The following is a 20,062-nucleotide window of genomic DNA, read 5'->3' as shown; positions in this document are numbered from 1 at the left end:
CACAGCTTACGTTACTAGGAGGCACTAGGTGGCACTGACATTTTATATTGCAAGGTGGAGTCTAACTTCTTGTCCTTGCTCTAAGGAAGCCTTAAAAAATATTACAGTTCTGGTTTGTGGGAGCTTTTAAATCCTCTGAAGAAATGTTTAAAGAAGGAATTCTTGTAGTTTCTTGCTGAAGAAATACTCTTATCTCCACAGCAGTTTTTCCTGCAGATCATCTGCTGGTAATGTCTTTTGACATTGCAGACATGTTCAGAGGCTGTAGGTTGCGTTTTTAGGTTGGACACGCTATAACCATAGTGCATTTTATAAATGCAGTAAATTGTTGTGGGGCCATGTGCATATTTAGTGTATATGAAAAATATACTTGAGCAAGAAGGTTTTGGAATGGACTAGAAATTTTTTTTTCAGGATCTGATGTTGATGCCTTGTACTTACACACGTTACACTTTGAAGTACCTTCTAACTTGTAACTATGCAATTCATTACAGTACTCGTTGGGGTTTTTATTTTTGGCTTGAAGCTCATATCCTGTGTTCACATCTAGAGCTGAACTCGATTTAGTAAGAGTTGAATCCTTATATAATCAAGATACTATACTAAAAATCAAAGAACTAATTAGATTAAAAGTTGTTAATGCTCTTGACCCTTAATGAGATCATGTAACTTCCTTTTGACAGCAAGTTTTGGACTAGAAATCGGCCTGGAGATAAAATGCGAGATCGTTACAACTTGAACCTGCTGCCTGGGATGTCAGAGGATGGTGTGGAATATGGTAAGGCACTTTCCTCAATATGGAAGGAAGACAATTGGGGTCAAGAACAGGCCTAGGTCATTAGGTGATGCTTCTGGGTAAGGTGAGGAAGCAGAATTATAGCATTGGTGACCACTGGGGCAAAAATATCTTTTTCTAAGGATGATTTTACTTTCCACATTGTCAGCAATCATGATTCCAACAATGGGTTTTACTCTGTTTCCACAGCTCCAGGAGGTAAGACCTGCTCTGTCAATCACAGGAAGGAGGTTTGGCTCTCCCTCTGGCAAATATCTCCAGTTTACTTTTCATCCTGAAAATGTCATCTGTCTTCAAGGCTTCCCACAGTGCTGGACTGCAACAGGAAAAGCTTTCAAATTATTGAATTCTACTAAAAGCTTTAAACTTTACTCCCCTCATAAGGATTTAGCTCAAAAATTTTAGGCTGCTCAGGAATTCCCAGCTCAGTGGCGTGCCTCAGCCACCTGTAGTTGCATCTGTTTCTTCAGATTTTTGATTATTTGCCCTTCTTTTTTTTTTTTTTTTTTTGGGGCAGGAAAAGAAAATGCAGCACTTAAATACAATTTAAGTTTTAAAATATATAGATTTGTTATAACAAAAATGGGACTGGTTATGGGTTATTATTTCTTTTTCTCAGCTTCTACCCCAATGTAACTTTCCTGAAAGGACATAGTTTCTGACCTTTTGGGGTTGATTTATGAATCTGAACTTGCAGTTCTTTTAATACCCCGTAATTCATGTATGAAACTAAATTGTGACCTACCAGTTGTAAAATACGTATTTACTACTGGAATGTGATACTAATGGTAAAAGCATGTGAGAATCTGAAGGGCTAAAATGGTAACGTAAAGAAAAATTTTCCAAGTATAAATATTTTTTTTTTCTCTAGATGATCTGGAGCCCAACAGCCTGGCAGTTATTCCTGGGATGGGAATACCTGAACAATTGAAAATAGCCATGGAGCAGGAGCAGATGGGTAAGTAATAGCTATGGGGAAGCATTCTCCTGAGCAGTCCAGATACTGTGTGACTTCTTTTTCATTCTTTTCCTATTCTTTGGGAGCATAGATGCTCTTTTCTAAAGTTCTGTGTTGTTCATATTTGCAATGTAAAGAAGGATGAGCTGAAAATCTCTGTGAAAAAAATGAAGGGTCTTTCTGTAAGCCAGCATTGCTCTGACTGTTTGTTTCCCTGGTGCCAAAGGGAAAGATGAGTCCAATGACATTGAAATGACAATCCCAGGACTGGATTGGGGAATGGAGGAAGTAATGCAAAAGGACCAAAAGAAAGTGCCACAGAAAAAAGTTCCCTATGCAAAACCAATACCAGCACAGTTTCAGCAGGTAAGTACATGATACACAGTGAACAGAACAACCTGATATTTTCCCAACTTCAAAAAGTGTGTGTCTTTTGAAATGTTTTGGATTTTCGGTATCAGCTCTTCTGTATCAACACCCAGTGCAACTTACCACAGTAGCTAGTTTAATTACTATTTAAACATAAAATATTTTGTTAAATACCTTCTGTCTTATATCTGTACCTGGGAAGAAGTTATAAAATATGGAAGTTTTATTCAGCATTGTTTTTACTTTCAAGTATCCATACTACAAAATGTTTCAGCATATCCTTTCTCATTGCTGCCATGTGTTGCAAATGTGTTGTTCTACAGAATTAATCTTGTGTTTCCGAATCTTTATAGGCATGGATGCAAAATAAAGTTCCTTTGCCTCCCCCACCTGAGCCATTGAATGATAGAAAGGAGGATATTAAGCTGGAGGAGAAAAAGAAATCACAGGCAGAGATTGAGCAGGAAATGGCAGCACTTCAGTACACAAACCCACAACTCTTGGAGGTATGCGTGGAAACACAGTTATTAACAAGTTTGCTTTAAAGTGAGCAGCTTCCTGTGGCACTTTCACCTGTTTGGCTGTTTTCACCTTTTTACAAAAAGACATCTAATTGACAGAATATTGCACTTAATGCGTGATTGTGTGAAACCCTCAGTGAGGCCCCCACATCTCAGTTTGCCAGTACTGATCTGTGGGTCTCTTTGGTTAGTAATTTGTCTTTAGTTAGTTATTTCTGTTAATTACAAGGAAAGAATTCTTAAACTCCTGTGAAATGGGATGAGTGCTTCTGATTTTTAGTTGTAACATACTTCTGTGCTTAGTTAATTTTCTGGGTTTCTTTTTCGGACAGCAATTGAAGATTGAGAGACTTGCACAAAAGCAAGCTGAGCAAGTGCAGCCACCACCCCCAGGAGGATCTCTCCATGGACCTCAGCCTTTCCCAGGGCAAGGCCCAATGTCACAGATGCCTCAAGGGTTTCAGCAGCCCCTTCCACCTCAGCAGATGCCAATGAATATGCCTCAGATGGGACCTCCTGGTCCACAAGGACAGTTCAGACCTCCAGGACCCCAAGGACAAATAGGACCTCAAGGTCCATTACACCAAGGAGCTGGAGGTCCACAAGGGTTCATGGGACCACAAGGACCTCCAGGCCCCCAAGGGCCCCCACAAGGAATGCCACGGCCTCAGGATTTACACGGACATCAAGGAATGCAGAGACATCCGGGCCCTCATGGGCCAATGGGGCCCCCAGGTCCACAGGGTAATGCTGGCCCACAGGGACACTTGGGACCGCAGGGCCTGCCTGGGTCTCAGACTCATTTAGGACCACAGGGCCCACCTGGCCCACAAGGTCACTTGGGTCCTCAGGGTCCCCCTGGAGGTCAAGGAATGCAGGGGCCACCTGGTCCACGAGGAATGCAAGGACCTCTTCCTCACGGCATGCAAGGAGCTCCGGGATCTCAAGGGATGCAGGGCCCTATATCTCAAGGGCCTTTGATGGGACTTAATCCAAGAGGGATGCAGGGTCCACCAGGACCCAGAGATAACCAGGGACCTAATCCACAAGGGATGATGATGGGTCATCCACAAGAAATGAGAGGTCCTCATATGCAAAGTGGTTTACTAGGACATGGCCCCCAGGAGATGCGGGGCCTTCAGGGACCCCCGCCTCAAGGTACAATGCTGGGACCGCCACAAGAAATGCGTGGGCCACCTGGTCCACAGGGCCAGCAAGGACCTCCACAAGGCTCTTTGGTGGGGCCTCAAGGAAACATGCAAGGACCTCAGGGACAGCCGAACCCTTCGAGGGGGCCACACCCTTCCCAGGGCCCTCTGCCCTTCCAGCAGCAGAAAACACCTCTGTTGGGTGACGGGCCTCGTCCCCCATTCAATCAGGTATGTGGTGGTCTTCGTAACAAGGGGAGTTTTAAGAATGTGGGAATGATAACTTGTGCAGTAGGAATGCACAGCAGGAGCTAAGAGAATGGAGGTTGGGTATTCCTTGGAGGACTGAGGCCTCAGGAAAACTGAAGTGATAATAAAAAGGGTTATGTAGCTTGGAAACAGCAGAAGGTGTCCCTGCCCATGGCAGGGGATTGGAAATAGGTGATCTTTAAGGTCACTTCCAAGCCAAACTATTCATGATTCTATGGCAGGTAACTGTGGGAAAGGGATTATTGGGAATACTAGTACAGAAACCAGTCTGCTATGAAAATGTGTAACCTTAAGAGAAACTCCTTTTTTTTTGCCTTTTCTTTTTTTTTTCCTTTTTTTAATTTAGAGACACTGAACTTTCTTAAGTGGGGTATTTCCTGGGGAGCAGACAAGCACTACTAGCACTAATAAAAGTTGAATTTAAAGAAACTGAACATAAGAAAACTCGTATGTATTAATTAAAGCAAGGTACTGCCAACTCTCAGTTGTCCAGAGTAGTTAATCTGAACTATGGGATGAATTTATCATAGATGCTGACACACCTGGAATCAGCTTAGGTCTGGTTGCACTTAAGAGTTCACTCTAAGAGCAGAGGAGCACAGAGGGACACAGCTGTCCTGTTTCCTGCCTCTAGTCACCTCTACTTCCCAGAGCACGAGTTCAGAGACAGCGTTGTCCAGTGTTAACTCCTCAGCGCGCCATTTACCGAGGAGCAGGAGAGGAAGCACAGTTATGGGATGGGTTTGTGTAGGACTGACCCAGGTCTAGTGGGGTGAGCACTGAGCTGGAAGTGCTGAGCAGGCCCTGGATGTGTGCTGACAGCAGGGAGATGTCCCCATGCCCTGCTGCCTCAGCATCAGCTCCAGGAGGGTTCACCAGCTCAGCAAGATATCACACATAGCTGGCCTGGAATACTGGGCAGTGCTGCTTATAGACACACCAGTTGATTCCACGGGAGTCAAGTCAGGCTTTGGGAAGTCTGGTTTGGCACCAGCTGCAGCCTGTTTACCCATTCCATTTTCTGCTCTACTACACATCTCCCAGAGCTCTTGGTGGTTATTGCCTCTCATAAGCTCCTAGCTGGATAGCACCAGTTCTGTGCTTTGTCTCAGTTGTCTTCAGTGCTAGGTGAATTTTGAAAGGGAACTTTGGAAAAAAATCTACTTAATTAAAAAAAAAAAAAGGGGGGGGGTTTTTTAACCAGAATTGTCTCTTTTAGACCTGCACTCAATAGTTTCAGTCAAAGCTTTAGAAATGTAGAGTACTTCATGTGTAGTCCAGTACCAATCACAATGAGGAACTGAATATTCAAAGGAGCTTTAGTTCAGGGATTCCTTTTCAGATTGAAGCAGAGTAGCCTACAAATCGTGGGCTTATTTGAATATTTTTTCCTTGCAAATCAATAATTCCCTCCAGAAGGCTGTTAATGTCCTGCTGTTGCTGAGATTTCAAAAACATCCAAGTTACACAAATGGATGTTGGTTCCCCAACTATATAACTTAAACCAGCAGAGGTGTTTCTTTTTGCTGTCCCAGGGAGACTCATTTTTCTTTGAGAATAATTACCATGTTTGTGGAGCGCTGTCTTTGTCTGCCCTTGCCACTGACACTGTTTGGAATTCAGTAGGGTGCTTTTGGCAGGTGGCTGGTTATTTTCAATGAATACTGCTATCTTAAAGGCTTTTACAGATACTAAAAAATGAAATAGTGAGGTATTTTAGATCATTCTTCCTTCCTTGTGCACCTTTAGTATGATAATGGGTTTTAAAACTTAACTATTTTAAAATTCATAATGTCAGGTTTTGCTCCATTTTGCTTCTCCGTAATATGAATATAACAGTAGTTCTTGTTTAAAAAGGCCCCCTCTGTGATTGTTTTTAAAAACTATAGACTTTAGTTTGTTTTGTGTTCTGAATTTGGCCTTTTTCTTCTGTAAACTTGTACAAATCACTTGTCTTCCTTTTCAGTAGCAGAAGTGTGTGAATATCTGCTTTATCAAAGGCTTGTGACATGAATACAGAACATTATAGATAATTGTAAGGGTTAGTCTCCATGTAAGGTATCACTGTTACCTGCACCACCTGTACACTGGAAGCAGAGGTTTGCTGGGATACACAAGGCCATTTCCAGCTTTTAGTAAAATACCTCTTTCTGAGCTCTGCATATTTTCCAGTTTCAAGCCCAGTTTGAGGCCTGGAATGAATTTTGAAACAAAAATATGAAAATGCAGAGTTAGGGCTCTGTGTTCCCCACTTGGCAAAGCATGGTTTGTTTGTAATAAAGGTTTCTGCTAAGCAGAGTTATTTACTGAGTGCTAAAAACTGTTGCTTTGGTTAAACACTTCCATAAATGGAAGAAGTTCCATAAAATTTATTTTAAGTAAGCATCTGCTAAATATATGGGAAATCCTGGAACTCCAGCAAGGTTTTGGTCAGGAACAGCAGAATCGCTGTGATAGCTGGCTCTTACCTGGTCAGAGGATGGATTTGTTCTGGACTCAAGTCAACATTCCATCACTAGGAAAGTATTTTGGGGGATTTTTGGAGGTTTTTTTAATGGGCATTAAGCCAGATCTTTTACTTTGCTTATTTTCCCAACATTCTTACAAAATTACTCAATGCAAATATGATGTTTGTGGTATATATTTGTGAGCTTTCTTGTGTTTATCACCTACATTGCAGTTGAATATAAGTTTCTAATTTAAAACGATATTTCAAGATATGATGGGAGAAGTGCACAAATAAACTTCCTGCTTCTCTGCAACCATTAAAAAAAAAAAAGGTAGTGTTTCTCCAAAATAAATTTAGAGCATTAAAATTATTTAACTTTGATTCATGGAGAAGTTAAGCAGTGTAATTATGACCTGGTGGTGTGCTGGAGTACACAGGTCTTTAAGTATTTCCAGACTGCCTGCAGTCTGGAAGGGTTTTAACAAGTCAGTGTGAGGGCCAAGTCTAAATCTTCCATACTGGACATGTCTAGGAAAAAATTACATGTTTAGGGGTTTCTAGTAAGGGTTTGGGGAGGGATTGGTTTTTTGGTCATGTCAGTAGAAGATTTTGTATAGCAATCCTGCAGGTTTCAGCTCTGTCTGGTTCATATTTTTATTGTTGGATTTTATAGCTACAGTGTAAATTCTGTACATGCCCCTTTTCGGTTCCAGTCAAGCACAAACCCCAGGTGATGACTCTTTGTCAGGCCTGTGCTGTCTAAAGGCAGAATCAGACCATTGTCTGAACACAGTTTTCCAACCAGTGTCACCACAGCAGGTCCAGTGTAAATGTGGTGCCTGTCGAAGTCTTTCATGAGTCTGTGACAGCAGCTGAATTTAAAGAGCATTATTTTATCCTTTAAAATTCACCCAAAAAATGAGAAAAAATACCAGAAGACACTTACATACTTTATTTTTTTTTCTTTGGGATGACACGAAGCACACAAACCTCTGCCCACCCTACTGCTGCTGCTTCAGAAAGGAGGGACTGTGGCTCCTAGCTTTAGCCCTGTCAGTGCTGAAAACTCCCTTGTTTCATGGTGCTTAGCTGGGGGTTAGCACTTTTTTTTATCCTGAAACGAAGAAAAATGAACTTTGCCATCATGTTAAAAATGTAACTCGTTATTTCCATGTTAACAACTTAGAGGTTTAGAGAAGAGGTTCCTGTACGGCCCTGATGTTTTCCCTCCCATCCCAACATTCTTGGTAATTATTTTTGTACATATAGTTTCTCTTTTTTGTTCATTTCCAAATGAAGTCTCTGGTCTGTGAAGCTCTTTCACTGCCTGTAAATCAGTACGTGATATTTTTCAAACAAATTTACACATTTTCCTCATCTAGAGGAATAGAATATTTGTATTGAATACTCAATAAATTCAATACATTCTTATAGAATGTTCATACTCAGGAAGAATATGAGCTTTATCATCTTTGGTTGTAACAGGTGAAATGTGAATACTTGAAGTGCTGTTTCCTATAAAATGGTGTGTTTCTGAGGGACTGAAGCATTTACTGATGTGAATGTCTGAAAACTGAGGCTGAAACCATTGGAACATGAGATGTTTCTATTGTACAGCCTGTGCAGATGCAGACTTTATGGAAGAAAAATGTTTTGCACTCTTACAAAAATTATTAATTACTCACACATTACTCACAATTCACGTGGCTTTTCTTCTTACATGCTCACAGGATGGACAGAACCCAGGTCCTCCTCCACTGATACCAGGCCTGGGGCAGCAAGGAGGACAAGGTCGTCTGGGCCCTCACAACCAAGGACCTGGTCTTAATAAAGGTAATTAAATATATTGTCTGTTCTCCTGGGAGTCAGTCCCCTCAAGGAGGGGCTGTCCCCGTGCAGTGCACCCAGACAGAAATGGCTGGAGCACAATGCAGGGCCTTGGCTGAGAGAAAAGCTTCCATTGATGTGGGCTGGAATAGACAGGAAAAATTTTCCCAGAAGTATTGTTTAATGTGAAATTTATCCCATATGCTTTCTAGAACTGTATGAACTAGAGCATCCTAAAGTGATCTAGAAATTGTTACAGAAACCTGCTGTGATTTCTTTTGCCCTCAAGGTGATGCCCGTGGTCCACCAAACCATCACCTGGGCCCGCTGTCGGACAGACGGCACGAGCAGAACAGTGGTGGCCCCGAGCATGGGCCAGAGAGGGGCCTGTTCCGAGGGGGCCAGGACTGGAGTGATGGCAGAGACAGCAGGGGCATGCCAGACAGACGGGGACCTCACCCCGATTTCCATGATGACTTTGATCGACCAGACGACTTCCGTGATGACTTCCATCCCGATAAGAGATTTGGCCATCGGTTACGAGAATTCGAGGGGAGAGGAGGCCCACCATTGCAAGATGAGAAATGGAGACGGGGTGGACCTGGGCCTCCCTTTCCTCCTGATCACAGGGAATTTGAAGGAGGTGGTTCAAACCGTGGGCCTCCTGGTGCTTGGGAAGGACGGAGACCTTCAGATGACAGATATCCACGGGATCCTGAGGATGCACGCTTCCGAGGAAGGCGGGATGAGAGGTAAGAATAAATCTATTTCTCTTTCTTGGGTTAAAGGGTAAATGGAGGGAACTCTTTTATTCCTGGTTTCCTTTTTATTAAGGAGTCTATCTGTTTCAGATTTATAAACTGGAAACCAATAAGGAAATGAAAACTCTAATATACCTGAGTATAGAGTCCATAAAAATCATTCAGTAATAGAAGAAAACTTGAAAAATGGTCATTGTACACAGCAGCTTCCGTGTCTTTAAACAGTAAGTAAAGAGAAGGGGGAAAGTTTGTAGAGAAGATCCAGTGACACAGGATGAAGATCTGAGACCGTTTTGACGAAAATTGAGAGGAGACTTAAAGGTTAAAGTGACAAACTTTTGAACACTAGAAGTGGATTTTGAGATTCTGTCTCCAGTCACAAACTACAGCATGACTGTAGAGACTGTAGGATGAGATGCAATGCCCTTGTAAGGAGCAGGAACAGTGATCTGACTGCCAGATGGAAGGGACAGAGTTACAGCATCTGTTGGACTGTCGAGACTATTTTTTCATGCGTTTGCTTGTAGGAATTTTATTTCTCTTTCTGACTAATTTCTTAATGCCAAGTGAAGAACTCAAAATTAATCTGATTTACAGCAATGTCCTTGTCATTGCTCACAATCTCGGAATAAATCACAAAGGGATAAATTTGCTTTTAGTTACCAATGTAAATATGGAGGAATTAGTGCTGTCTCCGAGATTAACTGTCAGCAAAATTGCTCCAGATTTATGCTAGTTTAATTAAGTGAAATTTGGCCTCCAAGGTCTAAGCCTCTCACTGACCACCAAGTCTCTATGTATAAGAACATGTGCTTGTACAAATATGCTGTGGTCTCCACATAATGTGAATTTTGTGTGTTTTAGTTGCCTTTTTAATCATTTTCTTACATTCCTTTTACTTTGCATCTATACAGCTCTTCTTTTAGCTATTTTCTGCCTAGCTCTGTAAGATGTAACTTCCTTTTGTGTGAAGAGTATGAAAAGAAATGAACAGTAACTAAAAGAAGGTAACAATTAAAGCCATTTTTAAAAAGTAAAGCCAGAGAGAATCCAGTTGGATGGTCCAGTGGTCCAATGGTCTGCATCACAGAACTCTAAAAGCAGTTTAGCAGACAAGACTTTCAGAAGCTTAGTAGAGATTTTCAGATCTTATATTGAAAATGCTTAGGGACTGGAAAATATTTTATTATGGTCCTGATTCTTGAAAAGTTTCAGGAAGGGAAACAAGAACCTTGTGACCTGTAAACCTGACTTTTGAACTAAGAGTTAAGAGTATTCTATTTATCAGAGTACAAGTGTTTGCCCAGAGAGCTTGAAATGGAATGGCACAGGGCCCTAAAAGGCTCATTGTGCTTGTAAATTTGATGATTTTCTTGGAATGAAGGTGAACTAGGTGCCATTTACTGCAGATGCTGTGGTGGACTTAAACCCAACCACTCGTTCAGCTGACTTGGTTTGAAATTGAGATTGTAACTGGTTTGATCAAGCATGAGAGGCAAATGTGTGTATGTGTGTTTCTCTCTAATTTCCCATCCTTTTCATCCCTGTCCTGTTCTTACTCTACCTGTGCATATCCACATGATGCTTCTACTGCAGAGACCTGCCTCTTCCTGCCTGCTAATCTGCACAGTGTGTAGTTGTGTACAGTAAGGTCCTAGGCCTCGGGGAAGAAGATGTGAGAGCAGTCAAACAGGAACTGAACCCGATGCAAGGCAGGGGTTTTATGTGTGACTGATATGAAAAGGCAAATAAGGATATCCATAACACAATATTGGGAGCTGTGGCTATGTCAGGCGTAGGTATCGTAGATTTCAAAACTCAACTGTGTCCATAAGTTGCCTGGAAGACATAGGAAAGGCCCTGTTCCTGCAGCCCCGGGGCCTTGTGTTGAAAATCTTGGTAATTTCCAAGTCGAATCACACCATATCAGTATTAAAGTGGGAGCCCCTCTAAGAAACCTCTAGAGGACTGTGCTGTTTCAAGGCTAAACAATATTGCTCTGTGATTATTTGAACCATTTGTACCTGAAACTGTTGAGTTTGTTTTCCCAAACCATCCAGGTTAATGTAAATGGTTCATGGTCCATACACAGCACTCCTCCATCCACTGTTGTACCTGTACAGGCACAGCAGCCTCCTCTCTGTATTGTGTTTGTTTTCTGGGAGGTGGAGACAGACCTATTGTTTTTTATTAAAAACAATGTAAAAGTTTAAAAACATTGTATTGTGTTATGACTACTGTTAAAATATTTAAATTTGTAATTAAAAGGTTAATGTTGTTAAAATTCTAAATAAAAGTATCTAAAGTTTTGCTTGTAATAGGATGCACTGTGTCGTTAATGAGCTGGGGAAGGGGATGCTGCACACAGCCAACACCATGGGAATATTGTGGTGCTCCCAGTCTGGCCAGTATGGAACTGGGAACAGCGGGGAGGTGGGAGGCATCTGTGACTGGGCAAGGAGTGCTCCACACTGTGTGCTGGCACTGAGGGTGGGCAGAGTAGCGTGGGGTGGCATGGTGGGGACTCGGCACCATGTGCCTGCACCACCTGAACACCTCAGCTGGGCTGTGACTGAGACAAGCGTCCTTTGGAGCGCAGTCCTCACAGAGCAGGGCTGTGCTTGGCAAACGCTCCAGGTGTTTAAAGTGCTTACGGCAGGAACAAAACTACTAGTTATTCACACAGCCAGCTGCAGGCTTACCTGACGTGGCACTGACAGCTCAGGAAGAGCCATTCTCCTCTTTGAAGAGCTGTCCAAGTCCCCCAGTGCGGCGCTGGAGGAGCTGTACTCAGTTAAGATGCAGTGCAGAAGCCAATCGTACCAAATTCCTGGAGATGCCATTGGTACTTACTAGACAGCAATTATCAACTTCAGTGTCATAATTACATTTTGCAACACAAAATTCATTACTGCTCTTCAGGTTGCAGAATGCCACTGTGCACTGTTCAGCCATCACTGTGCCTACAGATCCAAAGGCAATCTAAATGCATTTGCTAAAACTGTAAACTTGGAAGAATGGAATGAAAAGGAGAATTGTCTGGCAAAAGAATCATAGAATTAATAGGAATGAGATCCTGTAATGTTTTGTTATAGCCATGACTCTCATTGCTTCTATGTTTTCAGTTTGTTTTATCATGGAAATGGAATGGAAAAAAAGAGAAGGGGAATGTAAGACCATCAGAGTTAAGGGGAATTCACTTACACTTTTCCTTGCCTTACCTCACCTTATATCTATCATCACTCATCAATTGTTTTTCCCACCTTTTCATTAAATGAATGCAGTATGTTTAACAATCTTTTTCTTGTATGAAAAGCCAACATAATCAGTGGAAGGAAATATGAGAGGAAAATTACAAAGCTTACTATCAAAGTGCTCAAAGGCAGAAATGAGCGCTTTCCCACCTACAAATCCTGTTCTAGTAACTGTATGTGCTGCAGCATTAAGTGGAACAGTTCAGAAATTAGTTGATAATTAAACTGAAACTGACTCAATTATGCCTAAAAACCACATTTGTATCATGTTCTTTCTTGTAGCTTCCGAAGAGGAGGACCCTCGAGACACGAGGGCCGGGGACCCAGGGGCAGAGATGGCTTTCCTGGCCCTGAAGATTTTGGGCCAGATGATGCTTTTGACTCTCCAGATGAAAACTCCAGAGGAAGGGACCATGGTGCTCGGGGGCGAGGTCGAGGTGCTCTAAGAGGTGAGGGGACCGGTCTTCCACACAGAAATGCAAGGATGAGGAAGGAAAGGCATTTCTTGGGCAGATGAGATTATTTTCATGAATACAATGTCTCTTCTCACTCCTGTTCCCTGCTTCTCTTACTGCTCAGGAGCTCGGAAGGGTTTGCTTCCTACTCCAGATGAATTTCCACGCTTTGAAGGAGGGCGGAAGCCAGAATCCTGGGATGGAAACAGAGAACCAGGTAAAACCTTTGGTGAGGTTTGTAGACTTCTACAATAGAATCACTTAAAAAAATACTTTAAAAATCATGTCTTTTTCCCGTACCTCATATGTTTGTTACCAGTATTTTACCAGGAGAAAAGCCAAATGCAGTTCTATGGTCTTTTAAATTTAGGAAAAAAGAACTATACAGAATTTACCTGGCTCTAAATACAACTGTCCTACTGAACAAAAGGGATTGTGGCCTCAAAGCCTTGATTTTCAGTTGCGTTCTTGTACAGTCCTGAACTGCCCGGGCAGTTGTCACCTCTGGATGACTGAATCACATGTCATGGGGGTTTTTTTAAGAAGTATATTAATGCCAACAGTAATCCTTCTCTTGGTTGATATCTTTTCAGCTGTAATGTCTGACAGCTTATATCAGCATTTGTGTTACTAGAGGCAACCCCATATGGGGCAAGACAGAGCTGTAGAATGGAAAAAAAGCACAAACAACACATGAAAAAATGAAGATGTGATTGTCTCTAAAATACATGAAAGTATTTTATACTGAAAAGAACACTTTACATCTGCCACACTTTTCTTTCCCATCATCTTTAAAATCTGTTTTACCTTTAGCTTTTTTACTAAAAAATGGGATGGAGGAGAAGCTTTACATAATTTTAACTTCAAAATGGGTGCCAAATAGTGTGGGCAGTTTGTAAATTTATGTGGCTGCCTCCAAAAATGAGGAATAATGATCCAATGAACATTACTTATCCTTTGTTTTCATGCACAGGTCCTCGTCCAGATCACCCTCCTCATGATGGGCACTCTCCAGCCAACAGAGAACGTTCTTCTTCACTCCAGGGCATGGACATGGCCTCACTGCCACCACGGAAACGTCCCTGGCACGATGGACCGGGAACCTCTGACCACAGAGACATGGATGCTCCAGGTGGACCTCCAGAGGAGAGGGGCAAAGGTAAAAAGCCCCTTTGATTGAAACCCTTAAGTAACACTGGCATGTGTTTTCAGCATTAGGTTTATCCAGAACTTCTCTGTTCAGAAGGGCTAAAGCTGAGCTGGTAAATATCTGGTTTTACCAGCTGGGAAGTTAAAGACCAGTCTTACAGGAACATAAGAACAGAGGGATTTTTGAACACCAAATCCAAATCTTGTCTCCAGTGTAACACAATCCCCTTCTTTACTGACCTGTTCAAAAGCAGTTAGTTTTTGCTTCCCTGTTACTCCAGCTGGAAAACTCATTAAGACCATTTTTTTTCTCATTTTCAGAATAGTTACTTGTTAATATTCATGCTTGTGATGTTATCCTTTAACTCAAATAGAAGAACATTGATCCTGTGTAGTGATATGTCTCTGAAGAGTTCTCTAAACCTATGAAGATCTGTAGTTTGGGACCTTGCTAAAATATTATTTTTATATTTAATGGCTTTTTAGTTACCTTTTGTGTACTTCTCTAATTGCTTTAAGACTCATATAGACTTCTGATATACACAACATCCATGGACAGACCTCTAAAACTTAATTGCAGTAGACTATGCTTTAAAAAACAAGGAGGGAAAAAGTTTTTCTCTTGATTTATGCTTATCATTCACTAATTTAACTTGATGTCTTGTGTTGTAATTAAATTGAATGTTGGTTCCTGTTATTTCTGAATGCCACTCTGATTGCACTGAACTCCACCACTTCCAGCCTGAACCAGCTCTTCTCCAAGTCAGAGCTCTGATCTATTTATTCTTTCTAGAAGTTGTATCTTTCACTATCCTTGTTACTCTGTATGTGCTATTTTGAGTTTTAAATTATCCTTTCCTAAATTAAATGAGGTAACTAGGAATTGCACACACTATTTAAGATATGGTGTAACCATGGATTTCTAGTTCTCTTGGATTTGTTCCACTTTCTCCATTCTTTCCCAATAGTTCCGGGTGTTACAGTTTCCTCTAAGTGGTCACATGCTACTGTAACCCACAAAACACATTCTTTTGGAGTCAGTAGCTGGTTCAGAGCCTTTTGCTGGGTATGGCACTTCCACCGTCCTACTAGTGTCACACCAGTTCTTGATCCTATTTCTTACAAATCTCAGGACTTCTGTTCTCTTTTGTAAATATTGTCTTTCTTTAATGTCCTCACATTGACTACCCACTGTCAGGTAGTGACCAGTGACAAAGGTCCTTCTCATTTGCTTCCAGATGCTGAGCTGGCAGCCTGCAGTTAGACTGCACAGCTTTGTCTCTGATGCCACTGAATCCCATCCCACTTCCCTTACCATTGTTCTGAAGCTCATTCAGTTTTAACTCCGTGTCACTCCTCCTCTGTGTGGACTCTGTTCCCAGTGTAGCATTAACAGCAGGTTTTATCATTCCTTCACTGATGTTTTGAATAAAACTCTGCTGATAAACTTCTCTACCAGTATTTTTCCTTCCATATCCATCTGCTGTATTTCTCAATTTAGCCAGCATCTATCAAATCTGTAAGGATTCCTTCTCCAGCTTCAGTAATGATTGTGATAACTCTCTCAGATTCTTTATTGAAGTCAAAACAATGGTTGTCCAGGCACAAGAAGTGTGGTAATTAACTCATCATGTGCTAAACAAAGTTTAGAATGATGGCAGAAAGCCTGATAAACAAACAATGAACAATACTTTTTCATATGTGGGCTATGTCACCTTCAGTTGTATTGGTAAAGTCATTCAAAGATTAAAACTTCATTAATGTTTCTGTGAAACAATTTGGTGACTGTTTTACATGGAACCAACCAAAGTCAACAAAAATCATTCTTGCTAAAGTGCAGCAAAAATATCTGAATTTAGCTGTAGTATGTGTCCATAAAACAAGGTTACCACTGATTTTGTTTTTTCAAAATACTGCTTCTCATTTTAGGCTAATGAATTGGGTTGGGTTTTTTTTAATGTTCTTTTACATATCAAAACCAAAAAGGTATGTGAGAATTAGGAAATTCTATTCCTGGCAGTAAGAGCTTGAGTAGTTTTTGTTCCTGGTTAGTAGTAAAATAAAGCATTTTTCCATTATTTTTAGCAAAAAATGGAATGAAACAGTAATGTTACTCATGATCTTCACCATCAGCCTCAACTGTATCAATCTGTCAACAGTGCAATGTTGTTGTTTAGGATTAAAAAAAAGTATTATGCAATAAAAACAGAGAGAACCACAGATAGTGGCTCTTAAAGGACAAGAACTGGCAGTGTGGAGAACAAGCTATCACTATTCTGATTTCAGTCCAGTGACTGCTGACGGTATCAATTGTAAGCTCCTTTAATTCCCAAGGAATGGCTTGATTGTTGTCTGTCTTCTGAACTGTAATGGAGACACTAAATCTGTGTAAGAAAATTGTATTGAGGGAGGAGGTATAAAATTGCAGGTCTCAGCTACAGCTGGTTTGTGAATGGTAACACCACAGCAGAACCAGCTCAATACACGGCGTGTCTGAGAAGGGACACGGCTCACACTGACACCAGTAACTGGTTGTGCTTCCTTTGTAGGACGAGGAAATTCAGGACCTTCACAGAGAGCGCCAAAATCTGGGAGGTCCAGTTCTCTGGATGGAGACCACCACGATGGATTCCACAGGGATGAAGCCTTTGGCGGAGGCCCCGGGGGAGTCAATAACCCCTCTCGAGGAGGAAGGAGCGGCAGTAATTGGGGAAGAGGAAATAACATGAACTCTGGCCAGTCACGGAGAGGAGGATCTCGGGGTGGAAGAGGCCGATAGAAGAGGCTTTGACTGGGTCATGCCCAGTCCTTGTGGGACAATATTTAAATAGACTGCTACTCTGGACTCAGTCACCTGCAATGCCACGAACCTGGATTCTTAACTGGGATAACTGAATGTGCATTAGTTCCTAACAAGGGTCTTTCTTTTCCTAAATCAGTCATTTGCCTCTAGCTGCAGTATTGTAGCTAGCTTTGTTTTGTTCTTTCCCCTCCCATTTCCCTCACTTTCTTGTTTTGTCAAGAGCTGGAATTTCTTTTTAAGTATTGTGGAACATGGAGCATCTCCACAGATTTCAGTTCACCTCCAGACAGAAACTTGTTTCTATATGTACAGTTTGTCAAAGAGTTACGTTGGTTTTGTATGAATACAGAATGTAATTTGCGCAAAAATTAACAAAAAATCAACAGTGTGTGATTCTTTACTCACCTATTACTATAGAGGGTTGTATTTAGGCAAAGTTGCATTTCAGATGGAGCAACACTACTACCTCCTGAAATCTCAGCCATTTAAAATACTGAGAGCCGATTCCTAGTTGTGGTTTATCATGTATAGAGAAGTTTCATTTTCACCTTTGGCCACAGCTGTCTACCGAATACAATGGTGCTGATGTTAAAATTCCGAAATGCAGGCAATCACCGCTGCTTGCTAGTCTGCCATCCTGAAACAGAAGAAGTGGAACAGCTTTTAGAACAAGTTGTCAAAGACATAGTGTGAGTTGCATAACCTGGATCACAAGACAGACATCACGGCAAATATTGTTCTACACTTCACCTAGGCGAGTCCCGGATTTTTGTTCAAAATAGCATCTGTTTATAGAAATTGAGGAGGAAAGTTCAGCAGCTTGATTGGTATGTTTTACAGCAGCTGTGTGACACATTGTTTAAAGCTATGGGTGTTCAGCAGAGTCTGGTGCATTAATTGCTGAAGTGCAATTCACTGCTTCCATTTTTTAAAGTGTCTTTTTCTTTAGGATATTGTTACCTGGTTTTACTAAAGGAGGGAAATGAGGAGGAGGGGTTATTCCCATTTCCCACATTTCATAATAAAGCTGCTTACGAACCATGAGTTTGTTTTCCCCATAAATCATTCATATTATTCACCTCCAGCCACTATGTTACCAAAAGGCTCCTTTAATACCTAAAGCCTCAGTGAAAATCTTATCACGTAAGTACCTTTTCTACAGATACCTCTCAGGAAGGTCCTGTATTAAAAGTAGAGCATATAATGTATAATGAAAAATTACTACCAGGCTTCCCTCTCTCCTGCCTTGAATTTCAGGTTATAATCAGGACGAGACGATGTAGTTCTAGAGGCTCCTGCAACCCAGGAACACATGGCAGCTGTTGAATCTTCTCACACAGTCAGGTTTACCAAAGACTGGCTCAAAGACTGGGTCAAGTCCTGATGTCCCATCTTACTTAAAGACATGAAAGCACAGACGCTTAAATTTTTCTCTTGGTTCAGTCAGTCACAAGTACAGTTTGTTACTTAGTTTTTAATTTGAAAATTGTAACAGATCATTAGCCTATAAAATCCTTGCCATGGGGCTCCAGAGAGACAGAATGGTCTTAAAGGAATTAACTAGAAACAGCTGAGATGCATCTGGTATGACACACTTTTCTCCCTTGAGAAAACAATGCTCTTTAGCTCTATCTGAGGGACTGTGGGTGTATGCCTGGGAGTTAGGATTTGTCCTGAAGTTGTCATGATAAATACTAATGATTTAATCATTGGCAAAGAGGAAAGCTTGCCCTCTTTTTTTTTTAGCAAGCCCTATATATGTTTAAGGGGCTAAAAGAGGTCTAATACTTAGAATATATGAGTTAGAGGATGAGCTTTAGGCTTTAATTAAACCACAGTCCGCTACCAAAACAAGTTGAGTGTACCTAGCAAGAGAAAACACAACGTTATCTAGACAACTTGTATTTCCTCTGATGATTGGTTAATTCCTTAAACTATTATGGTACTTGGTGTTAAGTAATATTCTTCAAGGGACAGCTTTTTAAATGGAGTTTTGAAGTATTTCACAATCATATGCTCAAAAAGTCCTAAGAAGATCTGATAATCTTAGAAGGTAACAGCATAGCAGAAGGGACAGAAGCAGCTTCCCGGTCTGTGATACCATGATAGCCACTATTGCTGGCAAATGGGCACAATTATTTAATGGGAATATACTTCTGTATTCCTCAGGTCATGTTCTTTTTCCAGTGCTGCACATAGGGTCTTATGCTCTACCTGTCAGTTTAGAGGCTGTCTCAGATTTAATTTTATTCTGCTGTTACGAATAAAATTAATTTTAAATACTGTAACTTAGAAATTGTAAAAAGAAGAGAGCTAATTTAATGCTATTCTGATAGCTCTGACCTACATTCTTAATGGAAAAACGTGACCATTAGTGAAATATCTATACTGACAAGTGGACACAAATAGTTTTATTAAAGCAATCTATGTACACTTAAAGTACCCCCTTTAACAATTTCGGTTTCATTCAGGAAAGTATTTGGTGAATATGTTAAAACTAAATAGTTATAACAGGTAAGTATTGCAGTGGCTTTATTTTCTCCGTGAGGCACAAATGCTCAGTGAGATACTCACTTGGGGCTCTGTGCAGGTGAGGCCCTGTTGTCCCATTTCCTTGCAGCAGTCCAGCACATGGCCCAAACTGGAGCACCCAGCTCTGTCAGCCTGAATTCAGCACCCTCGTAAGGCAACTCAGCTTCTGCACTGAAGCAGAGCTCCAGTTACTTGCAAATCTATTTTTGAAGGTCAGGCTGTGACAAGTAAGCAACTCCTGCCCAAGTTCAGAGAGCAATATGTATACACAAAAGTAAGGTTCTAAGAGCTGAAGCTACCCTTTTAAAGCCTGAGGATTTGGTCCCTTACAGCAGCTGTAAGGCAGCAGTACCTGCCAATGCCAATGCTCTTAACTAACATTAGCACCTTGCATCCTCTCATCATCATGCAGGAACACCCCCTCCCCTTATAATTATGGGCAGTGTTTGTGACCCACAGCCCCAGGAAAGTTTGTTTCACTTACTGGATGGTTATTTTAAAGCTGCTTTTTAGAGAGAAATGCAGGTCAGTGGCCACAGTCTTCATATTCACCACTGGTTTGAGGTGACAGCAAAACCAGTGTGTGTTCATAGTGTAGGGGTCAGCACAAAAATGAGGTAATACCAGTTAATTTTTGAATGTTCTCCCCCAGACTCGATCACATTTTGCTAAATCATCTTCGTGTTTCAGCATCCGTCAGCCTTGCGCACCTCAGCTGCTCCTCCGTAACGGCCGAGTCCATAATTACACCGCATCGGCTCCGATCTCAC

General features: G+C 41.3%; 1 protein-coding gene and 1 long non-coding RNA gene across 5 annotated transcripts in view; one reads left to right on the top strand and one right to left on the bottom strand.

Moving 5' to 3' along the window:
• Positions 1–17,027, top strand: part of WDR33 (WD repeat domain 33) — a 52,811-nt gene extending 35,784 nt beyond the window's left edge. The window contains exons 11-22 of one of the 2 annotated variants that reach the window (XM_008629535.2): positions 684–778; positions 986–994; positions 1,668–1,754; positions 1,981–2,120; positions 2,477–2,629; positions 2,977–4,023; positions 8,242–8,344; positions 8,628–9,090; positions 12,636–12,802; positions 12,933–13,025; positions 13,782–13,967; positions 16,507–17,027. In XM_008629535.2, the coding sequence (XP_008627757.1) occupies positions 684–778; positions 986–994; positions 1,668–1,754; positions 1,981–2,120; positions 2,477–2,629; positions 2,977–4,023; positions 8,242–8,344; positions 8,628–9,090; positions 12,636–12,802; positions 12,933–13,025; positions 13,782–13,967; positions 16,507–16,736 (2,773 nt within the window). In that variant the 3' untranslated portion in view covers positions 16,737–17,027. Of the gene's footprint in view, positions 1–683; positions 779–985; positions 995–1,667; positions 1,755–1,980; positions 2,121–2,476; positions 2,630–2,976; positions 4,024–8,241; positions 8,345–8,627; positions 9,091–9,189; positions 11,239–12,635; positions 12,803–12,932; positions 13,026–13,781; positions 13,968–16,506 lie in introns of those variants that run through there. The other variant, XM_017728780.1, reaches the window with a different exon arrangement.
• On the bottom strand, positions 12,214–20,056 carry LOC108445333. 3 transcript variants are annotated; one of them, XR_001860152.1, is made up of 5 exons: positions 19,777–20,056; positions 19,335–19,463; positions 17,166–17,397; positions 13,204–13,946; positions 12,214–13,002 (listed from the first exon to the last, which is right to left on the bottom strand). It is a non-coding gene; the product is annotated as an uncharacterized LOC108445333 (long non-coding RNA). The 3 variants fall into 3 exon arrangements; XR_001860151.1 differs by having other exon boundaries at positions 19,335–20,056; XR_001860153.1 differs by lacking the exon at positions 19,335–19,463.
• Between the last annotated feature and the right edge of the window lie 6 nt (positions 20,057–20,062).

The sequence above is a fragment of the Corvus brachyrhynchos genome, unplaced genomic scaffold, assembly GCF_000691975.1.
Source record: "Corvus brachyrhynchos isolate BGI_N302 unplaced genomic scaffold, ASM69197v1 scaffold223, whole genome shotgun sequence".
Lineage (NCBI taxonomy): Eukaryota > Metazoa > Chordata > Aves > Passeriformes > Corvidae > Corvus > Corvus brachyrhynchos.
The sequence above is the reverse complement of the archived record's forward strand: the minus strand, read 5'-3'. Positions and strand labels throughout refer to the sequence as shown.